We start from the raw sequence: 23,910 nt of genomic DNA, 5'->3' as shown, positions 1-23,910 counted from the left end.
TCATTCATTTTTTCTCATCTGTCCTACTCTTTACCTTTAGCACATCAGCCCCTTTTCTCCTTTACACCTATCAGTATCCTTTTTCGCCATCTGTCCCTCCCTTATCACTTTAAGCCCCTTTCCCTCCTTACCTCTCCCTCCAACTTCCTTCTTATTTCTGTCTGCCTTATTATCATCATATATAAACTGCTTGTGCCCGAAACGTCACTTGCCTTTGGCTTTCCATGGATGCTGCATGAACCGTCGAGCTCCTCCAGCGATAACTTCGGTGATAACTGCAGCACCTGCAATCTGACGTTTGTTTTCAAATTCATATACGGGCTCCCCCATATTCTCGGCGCAAGAGAATGCTGCAATTTCTCATAGTTTGAATCATGGAGCAATTTATTATTTTCCTTCTGAAGGGATATTTTCCAATGATTTATGCGATTGGGTTGTATGTTACCCAGGCAGAATATTAGGTTATTTTATTTTAATTCGCGTTTGGTCCTTCCCGAGCAGTGGAGAACATGAAAATGGAAAGAAGTGTTTCATTGGCAAGTAGGCGGAATGTCAGGTTGATCATTGTGGATAGGGCGCGGGTGTTCCACAATATTGTTGCCTCATCTATCTTTGCCACGTCAGGAGCAACGAAAGGAGAATACAACGTTAGAAGAAAGTACGTGTCAATATTTTCCTTACCTAGAAAGGCTCTTTACGTCCCTGGATGTTGGGAATAGAGGAGAATGAACGTATTGTAGCTGCTATCCTTGTAGTGAATGCGACAGGGTGCGTGGAGACAGCGGTGTGGAGGATAACGCAAACGAAGCAATCGCTATGAGAGTCGTCGCTGTAGAAGGCAGACATATATATAGGATGGAGATATTTTGACTGCTGGTGGGATCTTGTTGCAGCTGACGTGACGGACAAAGGGATCTCAAGAGTCTTATGCATGAAACTCAAGGACTCGGCATAGAAACCTTTTGGAAAGTCGGTTTTCAATGAAAGAGATAAAGAATAGAAATATCTGCACAACTTCACAGAAACTGCTGAGATCACATCTGGAGCACAAGGCACCATTATGTCCTGGGTGTTTAGAGTGGGATTTAAAAGCATTCATGAGAGTGCTGGAGAGGTTGACAAAGTTGAATCCTTGAATGAAACCTTTAACCTATGGAAAAAATGTCGATCGAAAACAAAGAAGCAGAATTTGATAATAAGTATTCATAGTTTGAAAAGGGAGATGTAGTGGATTTTTTTCCTCTGAATTATTGAATTTTTTAATCGTCCAATGCGTGATAATCATTCAGTTTATCCAGATCACCACACTCGAACTCCAACAGATTTTAACGGCGCCATCAATGCATCTGGGATTCAGTTAATTTGCTAATTTTTGCACATTTAAAATAATAATAATGCTTGCAGGCGAATCTTTCAGGAGTAAACCAAACAAGAATCTATTCTCAATAAAATTATTCAAAATGTTACGGTAAATCGAAATGAATAAAATTTACAGAAATATTTAAAAATCATTTTTCATCCTACTTCTGAGTGTTTTGTCTTAACCTCATGAAATAATTACACGGTGATACTTATCGATGATAAGTATTTTTCAGACTAATTCAAATTAGTCGCTTTCTCTTCAATTAATTCTGTAAAACAATTAGAGCATAAAACATAAAAGCATAAAAGGCTCTTCAGCCCATCGACGCTGCACCGCCATTTAATCTTGAGCTGATACTCAGCCATACACCCCAACCTTCCCATAACCTTTGATACCATTGCTATTCAATTACCTGTCATCATCTGCCTTAAATACACCCAATGATCTGACCTTGACAACCGCCTGTCGCAACCATGTTCACAGATTTGCCATCTTCATGCCGAAGAAATCCGTACGCATCTCTGTTCTAAGAGGACGCCCTTCAATCCTGAGTTGAGCTGTCTTATCCTAGACTTTCCACCTTGCGAAGTATCCTTTCCACATCTGTTCTCTTCATCATATAGTTCAACATTCAAAATGTTTCAATGAGAAGCACCCCACCCCCCCGCCTTGAATTCTCCTAACTTCCAACAAGGACAGGCCAAAAGCTGTCGAACGCCCCCCACGTTATAGCCTTTACACACCGGAAATCATCCTTGTGAAACTCCTCTGTACCATCTCCAACATGAGCATATACTTTTTTAAACGAGGAGCTAGAAACTGCTCAGAATACTCCACGTGATTCCTTGAGGTCTCACCAGTGACTTATAAAGCCTAAACATCACAATACTCCTTTTAAATTCCATTGCCCTTGAAACGAATGCAAGCATTACATTTGCTTTTACGACTCAATATGCAAGGTTACATTCAGGCTATACTGCACGAGGACTCCCAGCACCCTCTTCGTCAGGCTATCTTCATTTTTCCCCCATTTAGAACTAGATTATTGTTTTCAGTGATGGTGTACGCTGTATTCTCCACTTTGTATGTATATTGTAACTCTGCTGTAGAGGCTCCGTTCCCAATGGTCCTTTACCAAAACGATCAGAGTTTGTGTGCTGGTATTCGCTTCAATATAGTTCTCATCCTAATTTCACGGGAGTTATGTTCACACTCAATAAACTGGGGTTACTTGATCTCTGCGGTTGATAAAAAAAAAGAGTCCTGCGTTCTGAACAGAAACTAAATCGTAGCCATTATCTTGACGACCAAGTTCCACCACTTGCTGATTCACTCTGCAATGACGACGAAATAATTTCAGGACCCTTGTCATTTGATGCAGGATGATCACATTCTCTGAAACGCTTCTGCTTAGCGGAAGCACAGCCTCCTTGGGTGGCATATAGAACTGGACGTTCCTGCGTTTCTTCTAGTCAAACGAGTGCAATGCGTAAATTTGAATTCATGTAAATTCCATGAATCAATGTGTAACAAAAAGCTTGAGAACTAGTTTTGTTTCATATTCGATGAAAAGGATCCAGGATTGCATTCTGGTCCAGGTAGTGGTCGAATGCAATCACGTTATAAATTGTAGCACCCATGGATGGTGAGCTAACATTTACAAAGACAACATAATCATGATTGTTTATATTCCAAGGGGACGATTGGTGGGGAGGGAGAAGTGGACAAGAGTGTCATTGAGGGAGCAGTCCCGGTGAAAGGTGGAGAGGGTAGGAGAGAATAACATGACTCTTGTGGTGGAATCACTGGTAGGCAGTGGAAATTTCAGAGGAACATATTTTGATGCGGAGGCTGGTGAGTTCAAGAACCTATTCTCAATAAAATTATTCATAAATGTTACGGTAATTCGAAATGCATAAAATTTACAGAAATATTTAAAAATCATTTTTCATCCTACTTCTGAGTGTTTTGACTTAACCTCATGAAATAATTACACGGTGAGAGTTCGGATATATGGACTCATGTCCTTGTTGTGCATGGGGAGAGAGGGGACGAGCACAGAGGTGCGAGCAATAAGGATATGTGGGTGAGCGCCGAGTAGATGGTGGTGGAGGGAAAACAAAACTGTTGGATGAAGGAGGACATCACTTATGATATGGCATGGAAGTCCACATCCTGGGTACAATGCGACGGAGTAGGAGGAATTGAGAGAAAGGAATGGAATCTTCACAGTGGACCATGTAGTCGAGGTAACTGTGAGAGTTGATGGGTGTGGAGATGATTGTCTATAGTTTGTCTCGCGAGATGGATACAGAGAGATCAAGGAAAGGGATAGTGTTGCTAAAGATGGACCAAGTGTATTTGAGGGGGAGGCTGAAAGCTAGCCACAAAGTGGATGACGTCAACGAGCTCATCATGAGGCAGCACCAAAGTAGTCATTGGTGTAGCCTATGAAAGGTTGAGGGGCCTTTCCTGTATAGACTTGTAGCCTGGATTGCTCCAGTAGCCAGCAAAATGATAGGCATAGCTGGGACCTTTCTGGGTGCCCATGGCTCCCCATTGGACATGGAGAAAGTGCAATAAGTCAAAGGAGAAATTATTGAAGGTGAGGATAAGTTTTTCCAACTGGAGGAATATGGTAGGTGGAGGGTGACTGGTTGGGGCTATTACTCAGAAAGACATGAAGGGCTTTGAGTCCTTCATTATGGGAAACGGAAGTGTCTAGGCATTGGATGTTCATGGTAAACATGAATCGATCGAGTTCAGGGAATTGGACGTTTTTGAAGTGATGGAGTGCATGTCATGTGTACCGTGTGTCGATGGCGAGGGACTGGATCAGGGCAGACAAAATAAAGTCGAAGTAAGCGAAGACTAATTCGGTGGGTCAGAACCAGACAGACACGATGGGTCTGCTAGGGCAATTGCGTTTGTGGATCTTAGGTGGGAGGTGTGATGTTGGAAAACAATGGTGAAAGCCGAGCCAGGGAGGTGACTGGAAGGAATGAGTTCAAATACAGTGGTTTGATGAGTTTTCGTGGGGACCTGTTGGAGGAATAAATAAGAGGAGGTATATGAATGTTGTTGTCTGGCCTCGGCCAGACAGAGATCAGTGCACCAGACCACAACAATTCTCATCCAGCATTTTAACAATTTTCACACCGTCCTCAGTTCTCTCAGATTTTAGACTAAAGTACATTGTAACTGATTGTGTAAGCCACAGATGCATTTATTCCAACATTTGGATCTTCTGCAGTCTCGAGAGTGAATAACATACCTGCTGCATCGATTCGGATCTGTGTAAGAAGATATTACTGTCTGAGAAAGCGGGGAAATTGTCAAGAAAGTGGGGGAATTGTCAAGAAGAATCTCGACTTCCCCGCGATACATCTCCAAAGGACTTTCAGGACTATTTCGAAAGGATAGTACACAAATTAACTTGTCCACAGACTGACTCCCTGTTGATTATTTCACAAAGAGACAAATTACCATTATCCATGTTAACCTTCATGTATTCTCCCCCGTCCTCACAGTTTACTCGAAATTTGCGCTTGGATAATTTTGGAGTATTCAGTCTCAAATCTTGAACGTTGTTGCCCACAAAGGCACCTTGCTCCAGCTCATCGGTTATAGATTAATGATTTTTCCCGGAATTCAATTCCGATATGTGTACCAGAATCATTAGGGAATACCTCTTGAAAGCAAATATGTTGTCACTCTCCGGGTTTGCCGTTGTTGTTAAATGCATTATTTTCCACTCTTCTGTATTAGTGCAGAAAACGGGTCATTCTAAAATATATGCCAGAAAGTATTAACATCTTGAATAAATACATGCTCAACTTCCATCCTTCTTGCTTTGACTCCACAATTTGAACGCGTAATTGGTATCTTCATAATAGTTTCCTATCTTTTTGCTGCGAAGAAAGAGAAGCAAAGGATCAATCACTGCGTTGGTGCAAGTCGATCATTTCTATTCAGCACTGACATTGACACTTCATAAGTCTAAACTGCCCTCTGAAATATTTAAAGGTTGATGGTGATAAAACCGTCATAGATAACCAAATTAATCGATTTATGTTGCAACATCTATCTTCATAAAGCATGATTGTCAGATTAGAGGACAATATAATCAAAAAGATTATTTTCTCATCCAACGTACCCATGATGTAAATTCTGTCCAAAATAATTCATTCAATTGAACAGACGGCAAATATCACTATTGTATTGGGGATGAAGGAGATATGCATTCTTCCAAACCTATTTATTACTGGCTAACCACAGAAAGAGGCTACTCTTGTGTGTAATTCAGATCCCATTTTCAAGTACAACCTCATTTTAAACAGGAAAACAATGTTGCTTGGGATTTTGCCTGTTTTAATCTCTAGACATTTGTACGTTTACTTCATTTAATTTGGAAAAAGAATCGAACATGATAGCCAATAATTTACAAAATGTTTCGTCACGTTTCATTGTGTTGGCTAAACACAGCAATATATAGATTAGAATGCAACTAATATGGCCAGGTTTATCGTTGACCGACTTGAACACAGAGAAAGGATGTGAAGCTAAATAATTAGTAACTGCTCAACATTCTCATAATAGTCGCTTCTATCACAGAAAGTTCTATCTCAAAAAGTTTAATTCTTTCCGATTCAATTATTTTCTTAATAATACAGGAGATCATCGGGGACATGACGAGTCCCATAGAGAAATGTTATCAGACACACACCCCATCTTTTAATTCCCCTGTGCGTCTGTATATTATTCACTTACATACATGTGCAACATCTCACCTCCGCCTTATTTTGCATTCACCTACACAAATGCGTGATAGACAATAGCAATTTAAGTTACCAGCTCATTTATAAGATCATTATAAGAGACATGCATGAAAATATCGAGGAGTCAATGTGCAATTTCCACAAGGCCAGCGCAAAGGTCAGGACCGAACGAAGTCCCTGGATCTGAGGTCCAACAGTATTAACCGCTGCGCCATCTTGTGGCAGTTAGAAGAATTTCACCACACGTATCGAAAGGTCGTAAATATAACTCATCTTGGTTGGAGAGGTCAGGGTGCAACATATGCTCATGCATTGCGAGATTGAACTTTGCTGCAACATTATTATTTTGAATTTACAGGAGTTAATTCCATGTTCAATAAAAGGGAGTGTTGTAGAACAAAGAGATACGGGGGTTCATGATTATTGTTCCATGAAATTGACGACGAACCGAAACCAATTGTGGAAAATACTTTTGACGCCCTTGACTTTCTCCTTCAGGGTATTGAATACAGGATCAGAGTTATGGTAGAACAGTACAGGACGTTAGTGAGACTGCACTTTAGTCACCCGACATAAAAAAAACATATTGTTATGCAGAACGAGTTATGGGCCAAATGCGGTTCAGTGGGAATAGGTAGGAAAAGATGTTCGGCACAGACTAGTAGGGCCAAATCGGCCTCTTTCTGTGTTGCAAATGGTTATGTGGTTAAGAGAATTATAGGGAGAAGCTCAATATGCCGCACATTTTCTCTCTGGAGCACATGTGGTAATTGTAGAGGTTTATAAAACAATGATAGGCATATATTAAGTAAATAGTCAGTGGCTTTTTCGTAGAGTTCGTGAATTTTAAATTAGAGGGTAGAGGAGAAAGGTTGAAAAGGGACCTCAGAGGCACCTTCTTTACATGGACGGCTGTGGATATATGGAACGAGCGGTCGAATAAAACAATACACATGGAGACCATTGTGCCATTCAAAAGATATTTAGGAGGTACATGAATACGAAAGGTTTAGAGGATATAGATGAAGCTCATGTCAGTGGGACTAGCTTTGTCGGCTTGGACATCAGGTCGAATGATCTTTTTTCATGCTATAGATCTCAATGACGAAATCAGTTGCGTTTAGCGTTTCATGCGGTGCCGAGAACCCACTTCAGTTGAAATAATATTTCGAGTTATTGCTGCCTGCGGCACAACCGTCACTGCATTTGATCCGCTTCACGAAGCAATTGCTGAATATTTGTTATTCTGCACGTTCAATGTGATTCACCCCAATCGACATTAAACAACAATTTTAAAATTAATTATTTGAGCAAAGTTGTTTGTCAGAAATGATGTGATAACCGACATTAATCAGGTAATACTCAATTGAAAAAATTACAGTCATCCCATTTGGAAGGAGAAGCTAAGGACAATTATTGAGCTGGCTTTATCAATGTGTTCAGACTGAACCAAATTTTAGAATTTAAGCATTCACAATGAAATTAAATCTAATGAAGCGTGAGTAAGTAAAATGATGTAGGCATCAGTTTATCCATCTTCTGTTGGGCCTCGCGTAGGCTCAGCAGCTTCGCTGAGTTATCCATAGATTCCACTGTTCGTGGTTCTTCCTTGCCTTGAGTTACTGTCATTCGGATTCTGCTACTGCCGTCATCAACCGGCGTGTCTTTACTGCTACCAAATGGAAGAGCTGTTCAGCCAGCTCTTCAACAAGCGCTTGCGAAGACGCAGGGTCTCTAGTTCTTTCTTTTAAATGATCAGAAACAGGCATGAACACGTTTTGTAAAAAGAATAACTGTTTATTTCCGGTGGTTAAAGACGTGGAACATGGTATTTTCATTCAAACAGATCATGTAGAATAGTTCATATAGACGTAAATCACGGTAGTAAAACAAAATGCTTATAGATATAGTAACTTCGAGCATTGAAAAAGTCGTCAACATCTCGATTTCTTGAATACATCACCACAGATCCGCAATTGGCAGCTACGTTTGTCCATTTTATCAATTGATATTTATTTGACAGCTCTTTGAGACCGTTCGACTTCCTGCACACCTGAACCACACCACATCATACCGTTAACCAGGCCGTCCCACGTTCCTGTGATGTGTTCAGAATATTGATTCCTCTATTGACCACAAGAAGATGGCAGCAGCGGACCCAATTGCTTAGTCTTCATTCCATAGAAAAATGATAAAGAAGGCGTTAAACAAGAAATTCTGCAGATGCTTTGGTTGCGCGCAATACGCAAGTGTGGTGAAGAATCTCAGCAGATCACGCATCATTCATAGAAAGTAAAGGTTAACGTTTCGGCTATGGGCTCTGCTTGACTCATGAATTTGCTAGCGCTATTTCCTGCTGGAATTTAATCAAAATCCAGTCGTACAAAAGTGGTCTAATTCGGACAAACTCTGAATTTAGGCCAGTAATGCTATTGGGATCAACTCTCTGATGATAACCGATACTTGTGCAATAGCAATGACACCAGCAATGAAAATACATTGATATCAATAAATTCTAGGCACCAAATGTGAGTTGTTCCTCTTTCAATCAAAATAAACTTTTTTAGATTTTTAAATAGACAACTTTTCTATTCAGTAACTGCAGCCAATTTCCGAAGCTTGGCCATTAGGACTCCAAGCCTCTGAATTATATCTGCCATATATATGTCAGAAAGTCGTTTGATAGTATCCTCTCTGATCATGCTTAAAGACATTGCACATCAATTCAAACACACATCCCTGCAATTAATTCAAACTCCCACTTCTCTTGTTTCTATATTAAAATTACCATACCCTAAAAGCCGACAACTTCGAAAAAAAACCTCAATTACTATTAACCCCGTTAGCCCTCAAATAAAGGTGCCATGTGATTAATTACATTATGAAGGAAATCAAGGCATGTCTTGAATTGTTCAAGCCAGGACAGAGAAAACTACTTAAACCCCAGCCGGCGAATTTCAAAATGACTGAGGTTTAGATGGTTCACTGTTTTTGCAAGAAGAATGATAATAGTTTTATGGCTACCATATCATACATTGTAATAGGTTGAAAGTCCAAAAGATTTTCTCAAGAAGAAACCTCATGATTGCAAATAAGCCTATGAACGTTGTTGGATTTAATATTATGCTTAACGCCTATAAACACAAATGCCAGTCTCGGCGACTTTTAGAACCCCCATTTACAGTTACTGTAATTGCAATACAAATACATTTGAGCCGAGTTATAAATACAGTGAGGATGCAGACATGACCACGAATAGAAACAGGTTGATTATAATCAAGCACATGGGCACACACGCCGTCTGGCCTGACTTCTGGGTCGGATGTTTAAAGTAAAAGTCAAATGTCATGAGCGCTCCAATTGCTTTTGAAATTAACTTAAATAACGAATTCCATTTTCCCACATTTCTACTTGGATTAAAAACATAAATAAAGTATTCTGCCAGTTGAACATTTTGTTACATAATTTAGAATGCACCTAGAAGCTGACATCATGCTAAGACTGAAGTGGATGACGACGTAGTGTCAAAACTGCATGCAGACAATTTTGTGTACGGTGAGAAGTTCCTTCATCGAAATTTATATGTTCATTCAACAGGTTTAATTATTTGCTCATGTGCTAACAAGCTTTGAATAGTTGACAAAGAAATAAAACAGTTCGGTAATAGGAGAAACATTGTCTAACAGAGTGAGCAGCCTCTAATTGGAGGCGAGGATACTGTTAACGGTTATTTGGCTATAACGGCTAATAAGTCATACCCTTTGTGTAATCAAGAACAAGACATGTGGAAGGAAATATATTATTATATAGGTAACGTGCATCGATTCAAACGCGAGAAAATGGTAAAATAACAACCGACAATTGAGTTATTTCTCGAAATTAAGGATATGATTTACCATTAAGGCTGAGAGGTGGGCCTACCGCACGGCTTCAGGAAGAGAAAATCACTTTTCGCTGATTCTGGGGAGAGGCAGACTGAGTAATGCGGTGTTTCTCCCACTCGAACTATCCGGCCGGTCCCAGGATAGCGTAATGTTTCCTCCGTTCCATATCTCCGATCCAGCACATCGTTGGAACCTCCAAGCCTGTAGCAACAACTGGAGGAATTATGATCCTGGGTGACAGTTCCTTCTTGCTTACATTTGATTCCAATCAACAAAATGATGGTCACCAGGAACAGAAGAGAAGTGCAACCGAAAACGACGATTAAATAAAGATGAAGATTAGAATCATATTCGGAATTCGACACCAAGTTATTCCTTTCCGTGATTCTTTCAGTGACGTTCTCCTGAAAGGAAATGTGAATTGTAACCGTGCTGGAGAGTCGTGGCTGCCCGTTGTCTGTCACCAAGATGACGAGAGTTTGCATGGAGGTGTCGGACTCGAAAATTCTGCGCGCAGTTCTGATCTCACCGGAGTTTTGCTCAATGTTGAACAAGGTGGGATCAGTTGAATGGTGAACCTGATAAAACAGCCGCGCGTTCTGACCAGAATCTGCATCAGTTGCTATTATCTTGGTGACAAAGTAGCCTTGATCCGCTGACTGGGGCAGGCTCTCTGCAGATGCTGATCCACTCTGCGCTGAAGGCGAAACAATTACAGGCGCGTTGTCATTTTGATCCAAGATGATCACATTCACTGCAGCGCTGCTGCTCAATGGGGGAACTCCAGCGTCTCGGGCCTGAACATGGATCTGGAAGGTTTTGAGTTTTTCGTAGTCAAAAGAGCGCAGCGCGTAAATGGTGCCATTCAATGCGTTAATGCTGAGGAAGCTAGATATTCGCGTGTCTTGGATGTTATTCCATAAGAGGGAGTATGAAACATAGGAATTCTGATCCATATCAAGATCCGTGGCAGTTATTGCGAAGATGGAAGTCCCCGGAGCGTTGTTCTCCGTCAAATACATGTTGTAGGAGGGTTCCGAAAACAGAGGAGCATTATCATTTACATCTGTAATTACGATCTGGATGGTTTTATTTGTCGATAATGAAGGCGACCCAAAATCCCAGGCCACTAGAACTACTTCATACTCGGGGACAGATTCTCTGTCCAATTCCTCGCTCGTAATCAACTCATAGTGATTGCTGGATGATGTTTGAAGTTTAAAGGGGATGCTCCTTGACACCTCGCAGTTTATCTGCCCGTTTTCACCAGAATCACGGTCAATAACATTGACCAATGTTATTAAAGTTCCTGGCAAAACGGTTTCCATGATTTTGCACGTGGTCGATGTGACTTTGATTTCGGGCGCGTTATCATTAACGTCAATTATCTTGACTAAGATCTGGCTGTGTCCCGTAATTGCAGGTGATCCATGGTCCACAGCTTGAAGGTGGAGTGAATAGCTGGTAGATTTTTCGAAGTCGAGCATTCTATTGGTTCGGATTTCTCCGCTATAGGGGTCACAACTGAACATTTCGCGCAATGTTGGTGAAGTTAATTTGCTGAAGGAATATGTTAGATCAGCATTCGGCCCATCGTCCAGGTCATTAGCTTTGACCGTCACCACCAAGCTACCAAGTGGCGCGTTTTCTCTCAAGCTGCTTCGGTATATTTTATGGTCGAATACAGGAGGATTATCATTGTTGTCCATTACGGTAATCAGAATCTGTGTTGTGCCAGATCTCTGAGGGATCCCACCATCGATCGCCGTCAAAACCAACCGAAGGGATGATTTCTGCTCTCGGTCCAAAGATTTCTCCAACAGAAGTTCGACAGCTATCACGCCGTCGTCAGATGTTTGTGTCTTTAATCTGAAATAGTCACTGGAACTGATGGTGTAAGCAGCGACTGCATTTATTCCAACGTCCTGATCTTGCGCACTTTCTAGAGGGAAGCCAACTCCCGGTGCCATGGATTCCGCTATCTGTAAAGCTATCGTGCCCTCGCTGAAAGTAGGGGTATTATCATTCACGTCAAGAATCTCCACTTCCCCGCGATACACCGCCAGAGGATTTTCCAATATGATTTTAAAGGAAATCGTACATGCTGTTTCCTGTCCGCAGATCTGCTCCCTGTCGATTTTTTTCGCAATGGATAATATCCCTCTCTGCAATTCAATATTAATATAATCTACTCCGTCATCAGACGTCAGCATAAAATTACGATCATACAATTGCTGTATTTCCAATCCCAAATCTTGAGCGACATTCCCGACAAAAGCCCCTTCTTCCATTTCCTCGGGAATAGAATACCGAATTTCCCCGGCAATTGAATGCTCTGTACATACCAGAATTAGGAACGCAAAGATTTGGAAAGCAGCGGTGTTGCTGATCGCCGAATTCGCCATTGTTCTGCAGTAAATCCTTTCCCGATACGACCCACAGCTCAATTAAATCCAGAGATATGGCCTTCTACGAGAATATTGTAGTATTCTTTTTTATATTTTAAATAGATAACTGTATTGTTGTTATCTTTTTCAACTGGCATCCAAGTAAAAACTGCGCATTGTTCCGTTTCTTCTCCATTCTGATTTTTTTTCGTTGCGAATGGGGCGGGAAATGGATCCATCTCCCTCTTTTCGATTCTTATTGGTGCACAGCGACACACCCAGTTCTTTTAAACAACTACATCAACATTTCTTAAAGCTGGACTGTCCTGCGAATATTTCGTAGTGTACAATTTTAAAACATCGTCCTTAATGTCTCAAATATGACTTCCTTTTGAAAATCAGGAATCAACAGCAATCAGGCAGATGAATATCTTGAGCTGAGAACCAGTGCTTTACCCACGAGGAAAGCATAGTAATAGAAAAAGCGGCCAGAGTGTACACTCTATCATTTACTGGTGCCAATAGAGTAAAGGTCGTTCTTGACTAACATTGGGCACAGCAATCTAAGGCTTTGACCGTTTTTCGTCACGATCTATTCAATAACCAAATTGCTGTATTAGCTGCAAATTGACTTGTGTCACAAGTACATATACAATGTTGACCGTAAGCCAAATTCAATATTATGAACTGGATGAATATCGATCAAGTTAGATAAAAGTCTGTAAATATTAATTATCTGATGTCATGCGGAGAGAGTACAGTAAATTTGAAGGAATCTGTGGTTTTTAGATTTTGACAGAATTCTTAATTTAGGGACATTTATAAGGTTATAACACGTGCTGGATTAATTTTCAAGAGCATCAGGATTGAGTTGGAACTGCGATAATAATCTTTCATTCAATAAGGCATATGGATATGCAGATCTAACATTATTAGCTGCATTTTTGCATTTGGACTATTTGCTACATTAAGATCATATATTCTTTCCGACTTTAACATTTTAATTCCATATTGTTTTTGTATCCTGGCGCAACAATAGCTTTGATTGTTCATCTTAATGTTTCTCCCTTGGATTGTTTTCCTTGGCATTTCAGAATATTGTAACGTCACGGCTGCAGTTCGTTTGGTCCATGATGGCTTCAGGTCTAGTGTGGCCAAATCCTTAATCTCTAAAAATGAAAACCTGTATTTTGTAAAATACATGCTACAAAGTATAGACATGTTAAATACATGAAAACTTGATTTTATTCTTCTCATCGTGACTTCACGATCTGAACGCGTAATTATTGTCATTTCTAATGTTTTCTCAGCGTTTTCGATTCTCGTTGGTACATAGCGACACAACTAGTTCTTTTCGCCATTGAGATCGACAGATCGTCAATCCAAACTTTCCTCCATTGTATGGCGATAAAGGAGTCTTAGATAAATCTAGTTATCGATTTATTTTGCAACATCTATCTTTGGAAGTCATGAATGTTAGATGAGAGGACAATTTAAATTAAAGAGATTATGTTCCCAACCAACGTATGCATGGTGCAATATGACTTTTTTTTTAATAGTTCATTCAATTGAATGGAATAAGGCAGACGAGCGACTTCGGATAACAGCTATCACAACGTCAGATAATCGTATTGAGGGGTAAAGAGAAACATTCTTCCCAATGTATTAAGTCGCTGTTTGATAACAGAAAAAGACTACTCTCATGTGTTATTAATAACTAAATTTCCTGTACACCGTCATTTGAAACATCAGAAAAAATGCTGATTTGAATTTTTGACAGATTTAATTTCCGAACTTTTCACATTAACTTCATTTAATTTGGAAAACAATCGAATAATGTAGCCAATAAATAGGATAATGTTTCATCACGCTCCATTCTGATGACCAAAGACAGCAATATATGGATTACAATGCAACGTTATAGCTATATTTACAGTTGTGCAACTTCGAAATTTCAAAATAAGGGAAATAAAAGTGAAACCAAATGATTAGTATCAACACACTATTCTAATTATAGTCGGTTTTATCGTGTAATGCTCCATGTCTGGAAGTTTCAATTTTTGCAGATCCAATCTAAAACGGTACAGGAAGCCATCGGAACTATAACGTTTCTCAGATGTGCATCACATCCTCTCTTCTAATTACCCTGTACCTCTGCAGATGAATTGCCTACATACATGCGCAGCATCCCACCTTTCACTTCTTTCGCATTAACTTATACAAATGTGTGCTAGGCAATAACAATATGAGGTACCAGCTCGTTTTTGTGGAATATAACTGGAACACAGATGGTGTGAGGGAAGTTTCAAGGAGACACTGTGTCATTTCCACAAAAGCTGCGCCAACGTCAGGTTCCAAACTTGGTCCCTGGATCCGTGGGACAACAGCATTAATTGTTGCGCCATCATGCGGCATTCAGAGGAATTCAACCAAATGCAGCAATAGGTGGAAAATATAATGCAACGTGGCTGCAGAGGTCAAGTTGCCATTCATGCTCCTGCATTGTGTGACTGAGGTTTGCTGCAATATTCTCCTTTTCAATTCACAAGAGTTAATTTCATGATCTAGACTGGAGAGCGCTGTAGAACAAAGAGCCATGCCTACATCATTCCATTACATTGGCGCTGGAGGTAGAGAGAGTGGTGAAAGGAACTTGGCACCCTTGCCTTTTCTGTCAGGGCATAGAATACAGGAGCAACATGTCAGGTTAGAACTGTACGTGACGTTAGTGAGACTGCACTTGGGGTATTGTTGGCAAATCTGGACACCAAGACATAGAAACTATGTTGTTAAGCTGGAAAGGCTACAGAACAGATTCAGGAGAATATTGTATGGGATGATAGGCTTGAAGCCTGATAGGCTGGAACTTTTTTATCAGAGGAAAAGGAAACCAAACTGGTCCGTATACAGAAGAGGTTTATAAAATAACGATAGCTGTGATTTGATACTTAAGCAGGGCCATTTTCTACGAAGAGATAAAAACATAAAACGGGCCCCGGAAATACCTTTGTCACATGGAGGGTTGTGGGTACTTGCAACGAGCGGACAAAGGAAATTGTACAAGCGGAGACAATTGTTACTTTAAAAAGGCATTTAGGATCTACGTGAATAAGAAAGGTTTGGAAGACATGAGTGGTTTATTTAAATGGGACAAGCGTGGTAGGCATGGACAATGAACTGAAGGACTTACATCCAGTTCTATGACCCAGAGAACCCCAAAATTCAGCAACAATAGAAATTCACCAAGACAAATGGTTACATCCACAAATGTTACTTTTAATTATCTTTATAGATGAAAACAGGGTCAAACTTTAACTTGCTACTATTACCTTCACTTAACCTAACTTAACCCCTTTCTACTTCTAAGCGCACGTGTATGTGATGTGTACATAATTTCAGAAAAATTCTTTAATTCGCAGTCCAATCTCACTTCTTATTCCTCCAAGTTCACTGGTTGCAGGCAATTCTTAAACTGTGCACAATATTTAAAATTTATGAATTTCACCAGACTTTGGTGCTTGAAAGGCAAATAGTTACATCTCAGCAAGATTCTTGTTGGTTTTCAGAGTGATTTGTTGCTTGTTGGACATACATAACTGTTTCCTTCAGATCAGCCATTTGAGTGTCTTGCCAAAGAAACGTGCCCATCAGGGTATTCCAGATGAAAACCTCTCCTTTCCGTCACCACATAGTTCTCTCTCTCTCTCTCTCTCTCTCTCTCTCTCTCTCTCTCTCTCTCTCTCTCTCTCTCTCGCTCTCTCTCTCACTCTCTCTCTCTCTCTCTCTCTCTCTCTCTCTCTCTCTCTCTCTCTCTCTCTCTCTCTCTCTCTCTCTCTCTCTCAGAGAAAAGCACATGACCCTCTTAGGAGAGCAAACTACACTCAGACTGCACCACCAAACCCAATCTTCTGAGTTCGTTCATCTTTTGCTTCCCTAAACAATAATCCATTAATCCACAACATGCCCAATCAACACCTACTTGTGAAGTCCTTATAGGCCTTCTTCAAAATTTTTGCAAAGGCACCCGGAGTCTGGATTGTCTGGCTTGAGTAGAGCACTGGCATTTTAAATGAGAACAGTTTTGAAGTGTTTGTATATGTGTGTGATCTAATTAAAAACCCTGCCATAATTTATCTCCTTTAAAACATATCTATATACGATATAAAATATAACATTATCTATCACACCATTCTATGGTTCTATGACTTGAGGTCATAGAAAGGTTGATAGAGTGCACAAAATCCAGTTCAGGTGAAATAATTTTTGTAACCGATAAAATTTGATTTGCTGCTTGGGAAAAACCTGTCACTTCAATTGATCTATTTCACTAATTAATTTTGAGGCAGAACCCTATTCGTGTGCAAGAGCAATGACTCCAGTAATGAATATATGTTGATATAAATGAATTATATGGACCATTTGGAATATATTTCAGTAAAAATAAACATTATTTTGAGTTTAAAATCGATTAATTTGCCAAACGGTAACTGCAACTTTAATCTGAAGCATGACTATCTAGATTATAAACGTCTCAATTCATCCTATCTGTTTTACATATGTACAGATGTTTAACAAGTACTTTGTCTGATAATACTTAAAAGTATTGCACGTTAATTCAAGCATATTTCTGTGCAATTGATATAAATTACCACGTCTTTCATTTCTATGTTAATATCACCATATTCTAAACATTCGACAAAATCGAAAAAACTCACTTTAACCCCATTAGCGGCAAATAATGGCATCGAAGCATTAATAGTGTAGTGAAGGTCATCAGCAGATATGCCAAAGGCACACGTAAAATGGGTAAAATCAGGACAGAGAAACACCAATCTAACCCCGTCCATCATACTGCAAGACGTCTGACGTTCAGATGGTCAATTTTTGTACCACCCAGAATTATCATAATGCAGTTTATTTCATTCAGTTCATCTCAGGTTGAAAGGTTGAAAGTCCGAATATTTTCTCGGGGGTAAACCTCATTATGGTGAGCATACATTTGAATTGCTTTTATTTATATTATATTTTACGTCAATAGACACCATTGCTAGTGTTGGCCTCTTTCCTATAACACCTGCTTGCGATAATTTCAGATGTAATTGCAATCGCAATACTTTTGTGCCCATTTATGAAGAGACCATGAAGCAGAGATGATCACCAATATAAACCGGTTGATTATCATGAAATACACGGGGAACACTCGCCGAATGGTCTTACTTCTTTTTCTAATTTTTAACGTAAACTTCGAAAGTCATGACCGTTCCAGTTGCTTTTATAATTAAGTAACATAATTAATTCCTAATCCACATCTTCATACTTTGTTTCAAAATAGAAATGCAGTATACTATCAAATGAAGAATATGAGAAATACATTGCAGTGTACCTAGAAGCAGAAACCATAACGAGAATAGAACTGATGACCATGTAGTATCAATACGGCATGAAGAATATTATATGTTTAATTTATATGTTAATTCAACAGGTTTAATTATTTGCTCATGTGCTAACAAGCTTTGAATAGTTGACAAAGAAATAAAACAGTTCGGCAATAGAAGAAACATTGTCTAACAGAGTGAGCAGCCTCTAATTGGAGGCGAAGATACTGTTAACGGTTATTTGGCTATAACGGCTAATAAGTCATACCCTTTGTGTAATCAAGAACAAGACATGTGGAAGGAAATATATTATTATATAGGTAACGTGCATCGATTCAAACGCGAGAAAATGGTAAAATAACAACCGACAATTGAGTTATTTCTCGATATTAAGGATATGATTTACCATTAAGGCTGAGAGGTGGGCCTACCGCACGGCTTCAGGAAGAGAAAATCACTTTTCGCTGATTCTGGGGAGAGGCAGACTGAGTAATGCGGTGTTTCTCCCACTCGAACTATCCGGCCGGTCCCAGGATAGCGTAATGTTTCCTCCGTTCCATATCTCCGATCCAGCACATCGTTGGAACCTCCAAGCCTGTAGCAACAACTGGAGGAATTATGATCCTGGGTGACAGTTCCTTCTTGCTTACATTTGATTCCAATCAACAAAATGATGGTCACCAGGAACAGAAGAGAAGTGCAACCGAAAACGACGATTAAATAAAGATGAAGATTAGAATCATATTCGGAATTCGACACCAAGTTATTCCTTTCCGTGATTCTTTCAGTGACGTTCTCCTGAAAGGAAATGTGAATTGTAACCGTGCTGGAGAGTCGTGGCTGCCCGTTGTCTGTCACCAAGATGACGAGAGTTTGCATGGAGGTGTCGGACTCGAAAATTCTGCGCGCAGTTCTGATCTCACCGGAGTTTTGCTCAATGTTGAACAAGGTGGGATCAGTTGAATGGTGAACCTGATAAAACAGCCGCGCGTTCTGACCAGAATCTGCATCAGTTGCTATTATCTTGGTGACAAAGTAGCCTTGATCCGCTGACTGGGGCAGGCTCTCTGCAGATGCTGATCCACTCTGCGCTGAAGGCGAAACAATTACAGGCGCGTTGTCATTTTGATCCAAGATGATCACATTCACTGCAGCGCTGCTGCTCAATGGGGGAACTCCAGCGTCTCGGGCCTGAACATGGATCTGGAAGGTTTTGAGTTTTTCGTAGTCAAAAGAGCGCAGCGCGTAAATGGTGCCATTCAATGCGTTAATGCTGAGGAAGCTAGATATTCGCGTGTCTTGGATGTTATTCCATACGAGGGAATATGAAACATAGGAATTCTGATCCATATCAGGATCCGTGGCAGTTATTGCGAAGATGGAAGTCCCCGGAGCGTTGTTCTCCGTCAAATACATGTTGTAGGAGGGTTCCGAAAACAGAGGAGCATTATCATTTACATCTGTAATTACGATCTGGATGGTTTTATTTGTCGATAATGAAGGCGACCCAAAATCCCAGGCCACTAGAACTACTTCATACTCGGGGACAGATTCTCTGTCCAATTCCTCGCTCGTAATCAACTCATAGTGATTGCTGGATGATGTTTGAAGTTTAAAGGGGATGCTCCCTGACACCTCGCAGTTTATCTGCCCGTTTTCACCAGAATCACGGTCAATAACATTGACCAATGTTATTAAAGTTCCTGGCAAAACGGTTTCCATGATTTTGCACGTGGTCGATGTGACTTTGATTTCGGGCGCGTTATCATTAACGTCAATTATCTTGACTAAGATCTGGCTGTGTCCCGTAATTGCAGGTGATCCATGGTCCACAGCTTGAAGGTGGAGTGAATAGCTGGTAGATTTTTCGAAGTCGAGCTTTCTATTGGTTCGGATTTCTCCGCTATAGGGGTCACAACTGAACATTTCGCGCAATGTTGGTGAAGTTAATTTGCTGAAGGAATACGTTAGATCAGCATTCGGCCCATCGTCCAGGTCATTAGCTTTGACCGTCACCACCAAGCTTCCAAGTGGCGCGTTTTCTCTCAAGCTGCTTCGGTATATTTTATGGTCGAATACAGGAGGATTATCATTGATGTCCATTACGGTAATGAGAATCTGTGTTGTGCCAGATCTCTGAGGGATCCCACCATCGATCGCCGTCAAAACCAACCGAAGGGATGATTTCAGCTCTCGGTCCAAAGATTTCTCCAACAGAAGCTCGACAGCTATCACGCCGTCGTCAGATGTTTGTGTCTTTAATCTGAAATAGGCACTGGAACTGATGGTGTAAGCAGCGACTGCATTTATTCCAACGTCCTGATCTTGCGCACTTTCTAGAGGGAAGCCAACTCCCGGTGCCATAGATTCCGCTATCTGTAAAGCTATCGTGCCCTCGCTGAAAGTAGGGGTATTATCATTCACGTCAAGAATCTCCACTTCCCCGCGATACACCGCCAGAGGATTTTCCAATATGATTTTAAAGGAAATCGTACATGCTGTTTCCTGTCCGCAGATCTGCTCCCTGTCGATTTTTTTCGCAATGGATAATATCCCTCTCTGCAATTCAATATTAATATAATCTACTCCGTCATCAGACGTCAGCATAAAATTACGATCAAACAATTGCTGTATTTCCAATCCCAAATCTTGAGCGACATTCCCGACAAAAGCCCCTTCTTCCATTTCCTCGGGAATAGAATACCGAATTTCCCCGGCAATTGAATGCTCTGTACATACCAGAATTAGGAACGCAAAGATTTGGAAAGCAGCGGTGTTGCTGATCGCCGAATTCGCCATTGTTCTGCAGTAAATCCTTTCCCGATACGACCCACAGCTCAATTAAATCCAGAGATATGGCCTTCTACGAGAATATTGTAGTATTCTTTTTTATATTTTAAATAGATAACTGTATTGTTGTTATCTTTTTCAACTGGCATCCAAGTAAAAACTGCGCATTGTTCTCATTTCGTCTCATTTCTGATCTTTCTACGTCGAAGGGGCCGGGAAATGGATCTATCCCTGCCTTTTCGATTCTTATTGGTGCACAGCGACACACCCAGTTCTTTTCAACAAACTACATCGACATTTCTTAAAGCTGGACTGTCCTTGTGACCATTTTGTTGTGCACAATTTAAAAATATGGTCCTGATCATGTTAATTACAAATTCCCTTTTGAAAATTGGTTAGCATCAGGAAGAGACAGATGAATTCCTTGAGATATCATCCATCTCAGTGTTTTTTATACCCACACCGAAAGCATTATTAAGACAAGTGATAAACTGAATGGACTGAGCGGTTGGCACTGAAAAGAGATTGGAAGTGTTCTGACCATCGGTTGAGGATGGAGATCTTGTCGCTGAGGAGGACTTTGCCGTCTGAGCTGCGCAGCGGGCTTTGGACTTGGGGTGAGGGGCCGTACACAGCCTTTAGAGCCTCGTAGAAACCCCTGAAGTCGCCAATGTCCGCGCTGAGCTGGGTTCGTTTGGCGAGGCTAGTCCACCACTCATTTTGGATCTCCCGGAGTTTGCGCTGAAGATGGCTGCATTCGCGACGGAAGGCTTGTTTCTTCTCTGGACAGGACGGCTTTGTAAGGTAAGCCTGGTGGGCAACTCGCTTCTTTGCCAGCAGCTCCTGGATTTCCTGGCTGTTTTCGTCGAACCAGTCCTTGTTTTTCCTGGAGGAGAAGCCCAGTACCTCTTCAGTGGATTGCAGTATGGTAGTCTTCAACTGATCCCAGAGGGTTTCAGGGGACGGGTACGTGAGGCGGATTGCATCGTCGAGCTTTGCTTTGAGGTTTGCCTGGAAGTTTCCTCTTGCTTCGTCTGACTGCAAGTTTCCAACATTGAACCTCTTTCTGGGGGCTTTACTGTTCCTGGGCTTTGGCTTGAAGTGAAGGTTTAGCTTGCAGCGAACCAGCCGGTGGTCAGTGTGGCATTCCGCACTGGGCATGACCCTGGTGTGGAGCACATCTCATTTGTCACTTTCTCGCTCCAGGATGTAGTCCAGGAGTTGCCAGTGTATGGATCGGGGATGCATCTAGGTAGTCTTAAGGCTGTCCCTCTGCTGAAAAAGGGTGTTTGTAATGACAAGCCGCTGTTCTGCGCAGAGCTCCAACAAGAGGCGCCCATTGTCGTTGCAATGCCGACGCCATGCTTGCCCAGGATTCCTGGCCATGTTTCTGAGTCTTTGCCGACGCAAGCGTTGAAGTCGCCAAGGATGACAACCTTGTCGGCTGTAGGGGTGCGTTAGATGAGGTTGCGCAGGTCACAAGAGAAACTTGTCCGTGAACTACTCTTTGCAGATGATGCCGCTTTAGTTGCCCATTCAGAGCCAGCTCTTCAGCGCTTGACGTCCTGTTTTGCGGAAACTGCCAAAATGTTTGGCCTGGAAGTCAGCCTGAAGAAAACTGAGGTCCTCCATCAGCCAGCTCCCCACCATGACTACCAGCCCCCCCCCCCACACACATCTCCATCGGGCACACAAAACTCAAAACGGTCAACCAGCTTACCTATCTCGGCTGCACCATTTCATCAGATGCAAGGATCGACAATGAGATAGACAACAGACTCGCCAAAGCAAATAGCGCCTTTGGAAGACTACACAAAAGAGTCTGGAAAAACAACCAACTGAAAAACCTCACAAAGATAAGCGTATACAGAGCCGTTGTCATACCCACACTTCTGTTCGGCTCCGAATCATGGGTCCTCTACCGGCATCACCTACGGCTCCTAGAACGCTTCCACCAGCGTTGTCTCCGCTCCAACCTCAACATTCATTGGAGCGCTTTCATCCCTAACGTCGAAGTACTCGAGATGGCAGAGGTCGACAGCATCGAGTCCACGCTGCTGAAGATCCAGCTGCGCTGGGTGGGTCACGTCTCCAGAATGGAGGACCATCACCTCCCCAAGATCGTGTTATATGGCGAGCTCTCCACTGGCCACCGAGACAGAGGTGCACCAAAGAAAAGGTACAAGGACTGCCTAAAGAAATCTCTTGGTGCCTGCCACATTGACCACCACCAGTGGCCTGATATCGCCTCAAACCGTGCATCTTGGCGCCTCACAGTTTGGCGGGCAGCAACCTCCTTTGAAGAAGACCGCAGTGCCCACCTCACTGACAAAAGGCAAAGGAGGAAAAACCCAATACCCAACCCCAACCAACCAATTTTCCCCTGCAACCGCTGCAACCATGTCTGCCTGTCCCGCATCGGACTTGTCAGCCACAAACGAGCCTGCAGCTGACGTGGACATTTACCCCCTCCATAAATCTTCGTCCGCGAAGCCAAGCCAAAGAAAGAAACTGAATGCATAGCGCATCACATTCTCTTCAAGGGAGGAAAAGGGCACTCTTGATTAACACTAATCCATAGAAATATAAAGTTATGAAAAAGTATTTTTTGGGTTCATCCGTTTGGTTTTGCGCCAGCCGTTATTCAAACTAAGTTCTGAAATATTAACAGCATTGACATTTTACAGCTATCCTGCAACGACATGAACGTGGTCTTTCTGGATTGATAGTTGTCATTTCTGGATTATTAGGCTTGCAATTTTATCTTTTCGTCTCCAGTGTATTTTTTTTTACCGTGCGCTACATTAAACCCAGATAAAAGAACCACCATTTTTAATACTTCACTTTCTTGACGAAATCTTTCAGTCAGTGCACTGAATGTGATCTAACATTTCGCAGATTTTTCAACTGACTGCATTCCGATTTCATAAGGCAAACGCTCGTTTCAGCTGCATGAATATCAAACCAGTCAGCCAAACACAACTCATGGCCAAGAATATTGAAAAGGTTAACTTTTTTCCTGATCTTTTACTGGTATTCAGGGGAATGGATGGGGTGAATGCAGATTGAAATTTGTCCAGAGTAAGGAAATCAGTACAGGACATAGATTTAAGATACGCGGTGTGGGGAAAGAAGTGGACTATAAACTACTCCATGGAAATATCACACATGTAACTGTGCCTGAATCAATGTACAATAATCAAACTGTAGAGACGGTTGTATGGTCTCCCCGTGTCTGCCCGGGTTGCCTCCAGGTGCTGCGGTTTACTACCACCAGTCAAAACGTACGAGAGTTGTTGGTCAAGTGGATATAATACGGGCTCGTGGGACAGT

General features: G+C 41.4%; 2 protein-coding genes across 3 annotated transcripts; both read right to left on the bottom strand.

The window, feature by feature from the left end:
* Positions 1-4,576: 4,576 nt before the first annotated feature.
* On the bottom strand, positions 4,577-12,592 carry LOC138743146 (protocadherin-10-like). 2 transcript variants are annotated; one of them, XM_069898039.1, is made up of 2 exons: positions 10,038-12,592; positions 4,577-5,274 (listed from the first exon to the last, which is right to left on the bottom strand). In XM_069898039.1, exon 1 carries the CDS (start codon positions 12,428-12,430, stop codon positions 10,040-10,042), a length of 2,391 nt encoding a protein of 796 aa, XP_069754140.1. In that variant the 5' UTR covers positions 12,431-12,592; the 3' UTR covers positions 4,577-5,274; positions 10,038-10,039. The 2 variants fall into 2 exon arrangements, with proteins under 2 accessions (XP_069754140.1, XP_069754141.1); XM_069898040.1 differs by lacking the exon at positions 4,577-5,274 and adding an exon at positions 7,955-8,312.
* Positions 12,593-17,842: 5,250 nt separating this feature from the next.
* Positions 17,843-20,746, bottom strand: LOC138742806 (protocadherin gamma-C5-like). The gene has a single exon (XM_069897742.1). It carries the CDS (start codon positions 20,584-20,586, stop codon positions 18,196-18,198), a length of 2,391 nt encoding a protein of 796 aa, XP_069753843.1. The 5' UTR covers positions 20,587-20,746; the 3' UTR covers positions 17,843-18,195.
* Between the last annotated feature and the right edge of the window lie 3,164 nt (positions 20,747-23,910).

Source organism: Narcine bancroftii, chromosome 9, assembly GCF_036971445.1.
Source record: "Narcine bancroftii isolate sNarBan1 chromosome 9, sNarBan1.hap1, whole genome shotgun sequence".
NCBI classification, from domain to species: Eukaryota; Metazoa; Chordata; class Chondrichthyes; order Torpediniformes; family Narcinidae; genus Narcine; species Narcine bancroftii.
This window is presented reverse-complemented; position numbering and strand designations above follow the sequence as displayed.

What these genes read in the sequence shown, in the direction of transcription:
- LOC138743146 (XM_069898039.1), bottom strand. Translation starts at nt 12,430, where the DNA reads ATGGCGAATTCGGCGATCAGCAACACCGCTGCTTTCCAAATCTTTGCG.
- LOC138742806 (XM_069897742.1), bottom strand. Translation starts at nt 20,586, where the DNA reads ATGGCGAATTCGGCGATCAGCAACACCGCTGCTTTCCAAATCTTTGCG.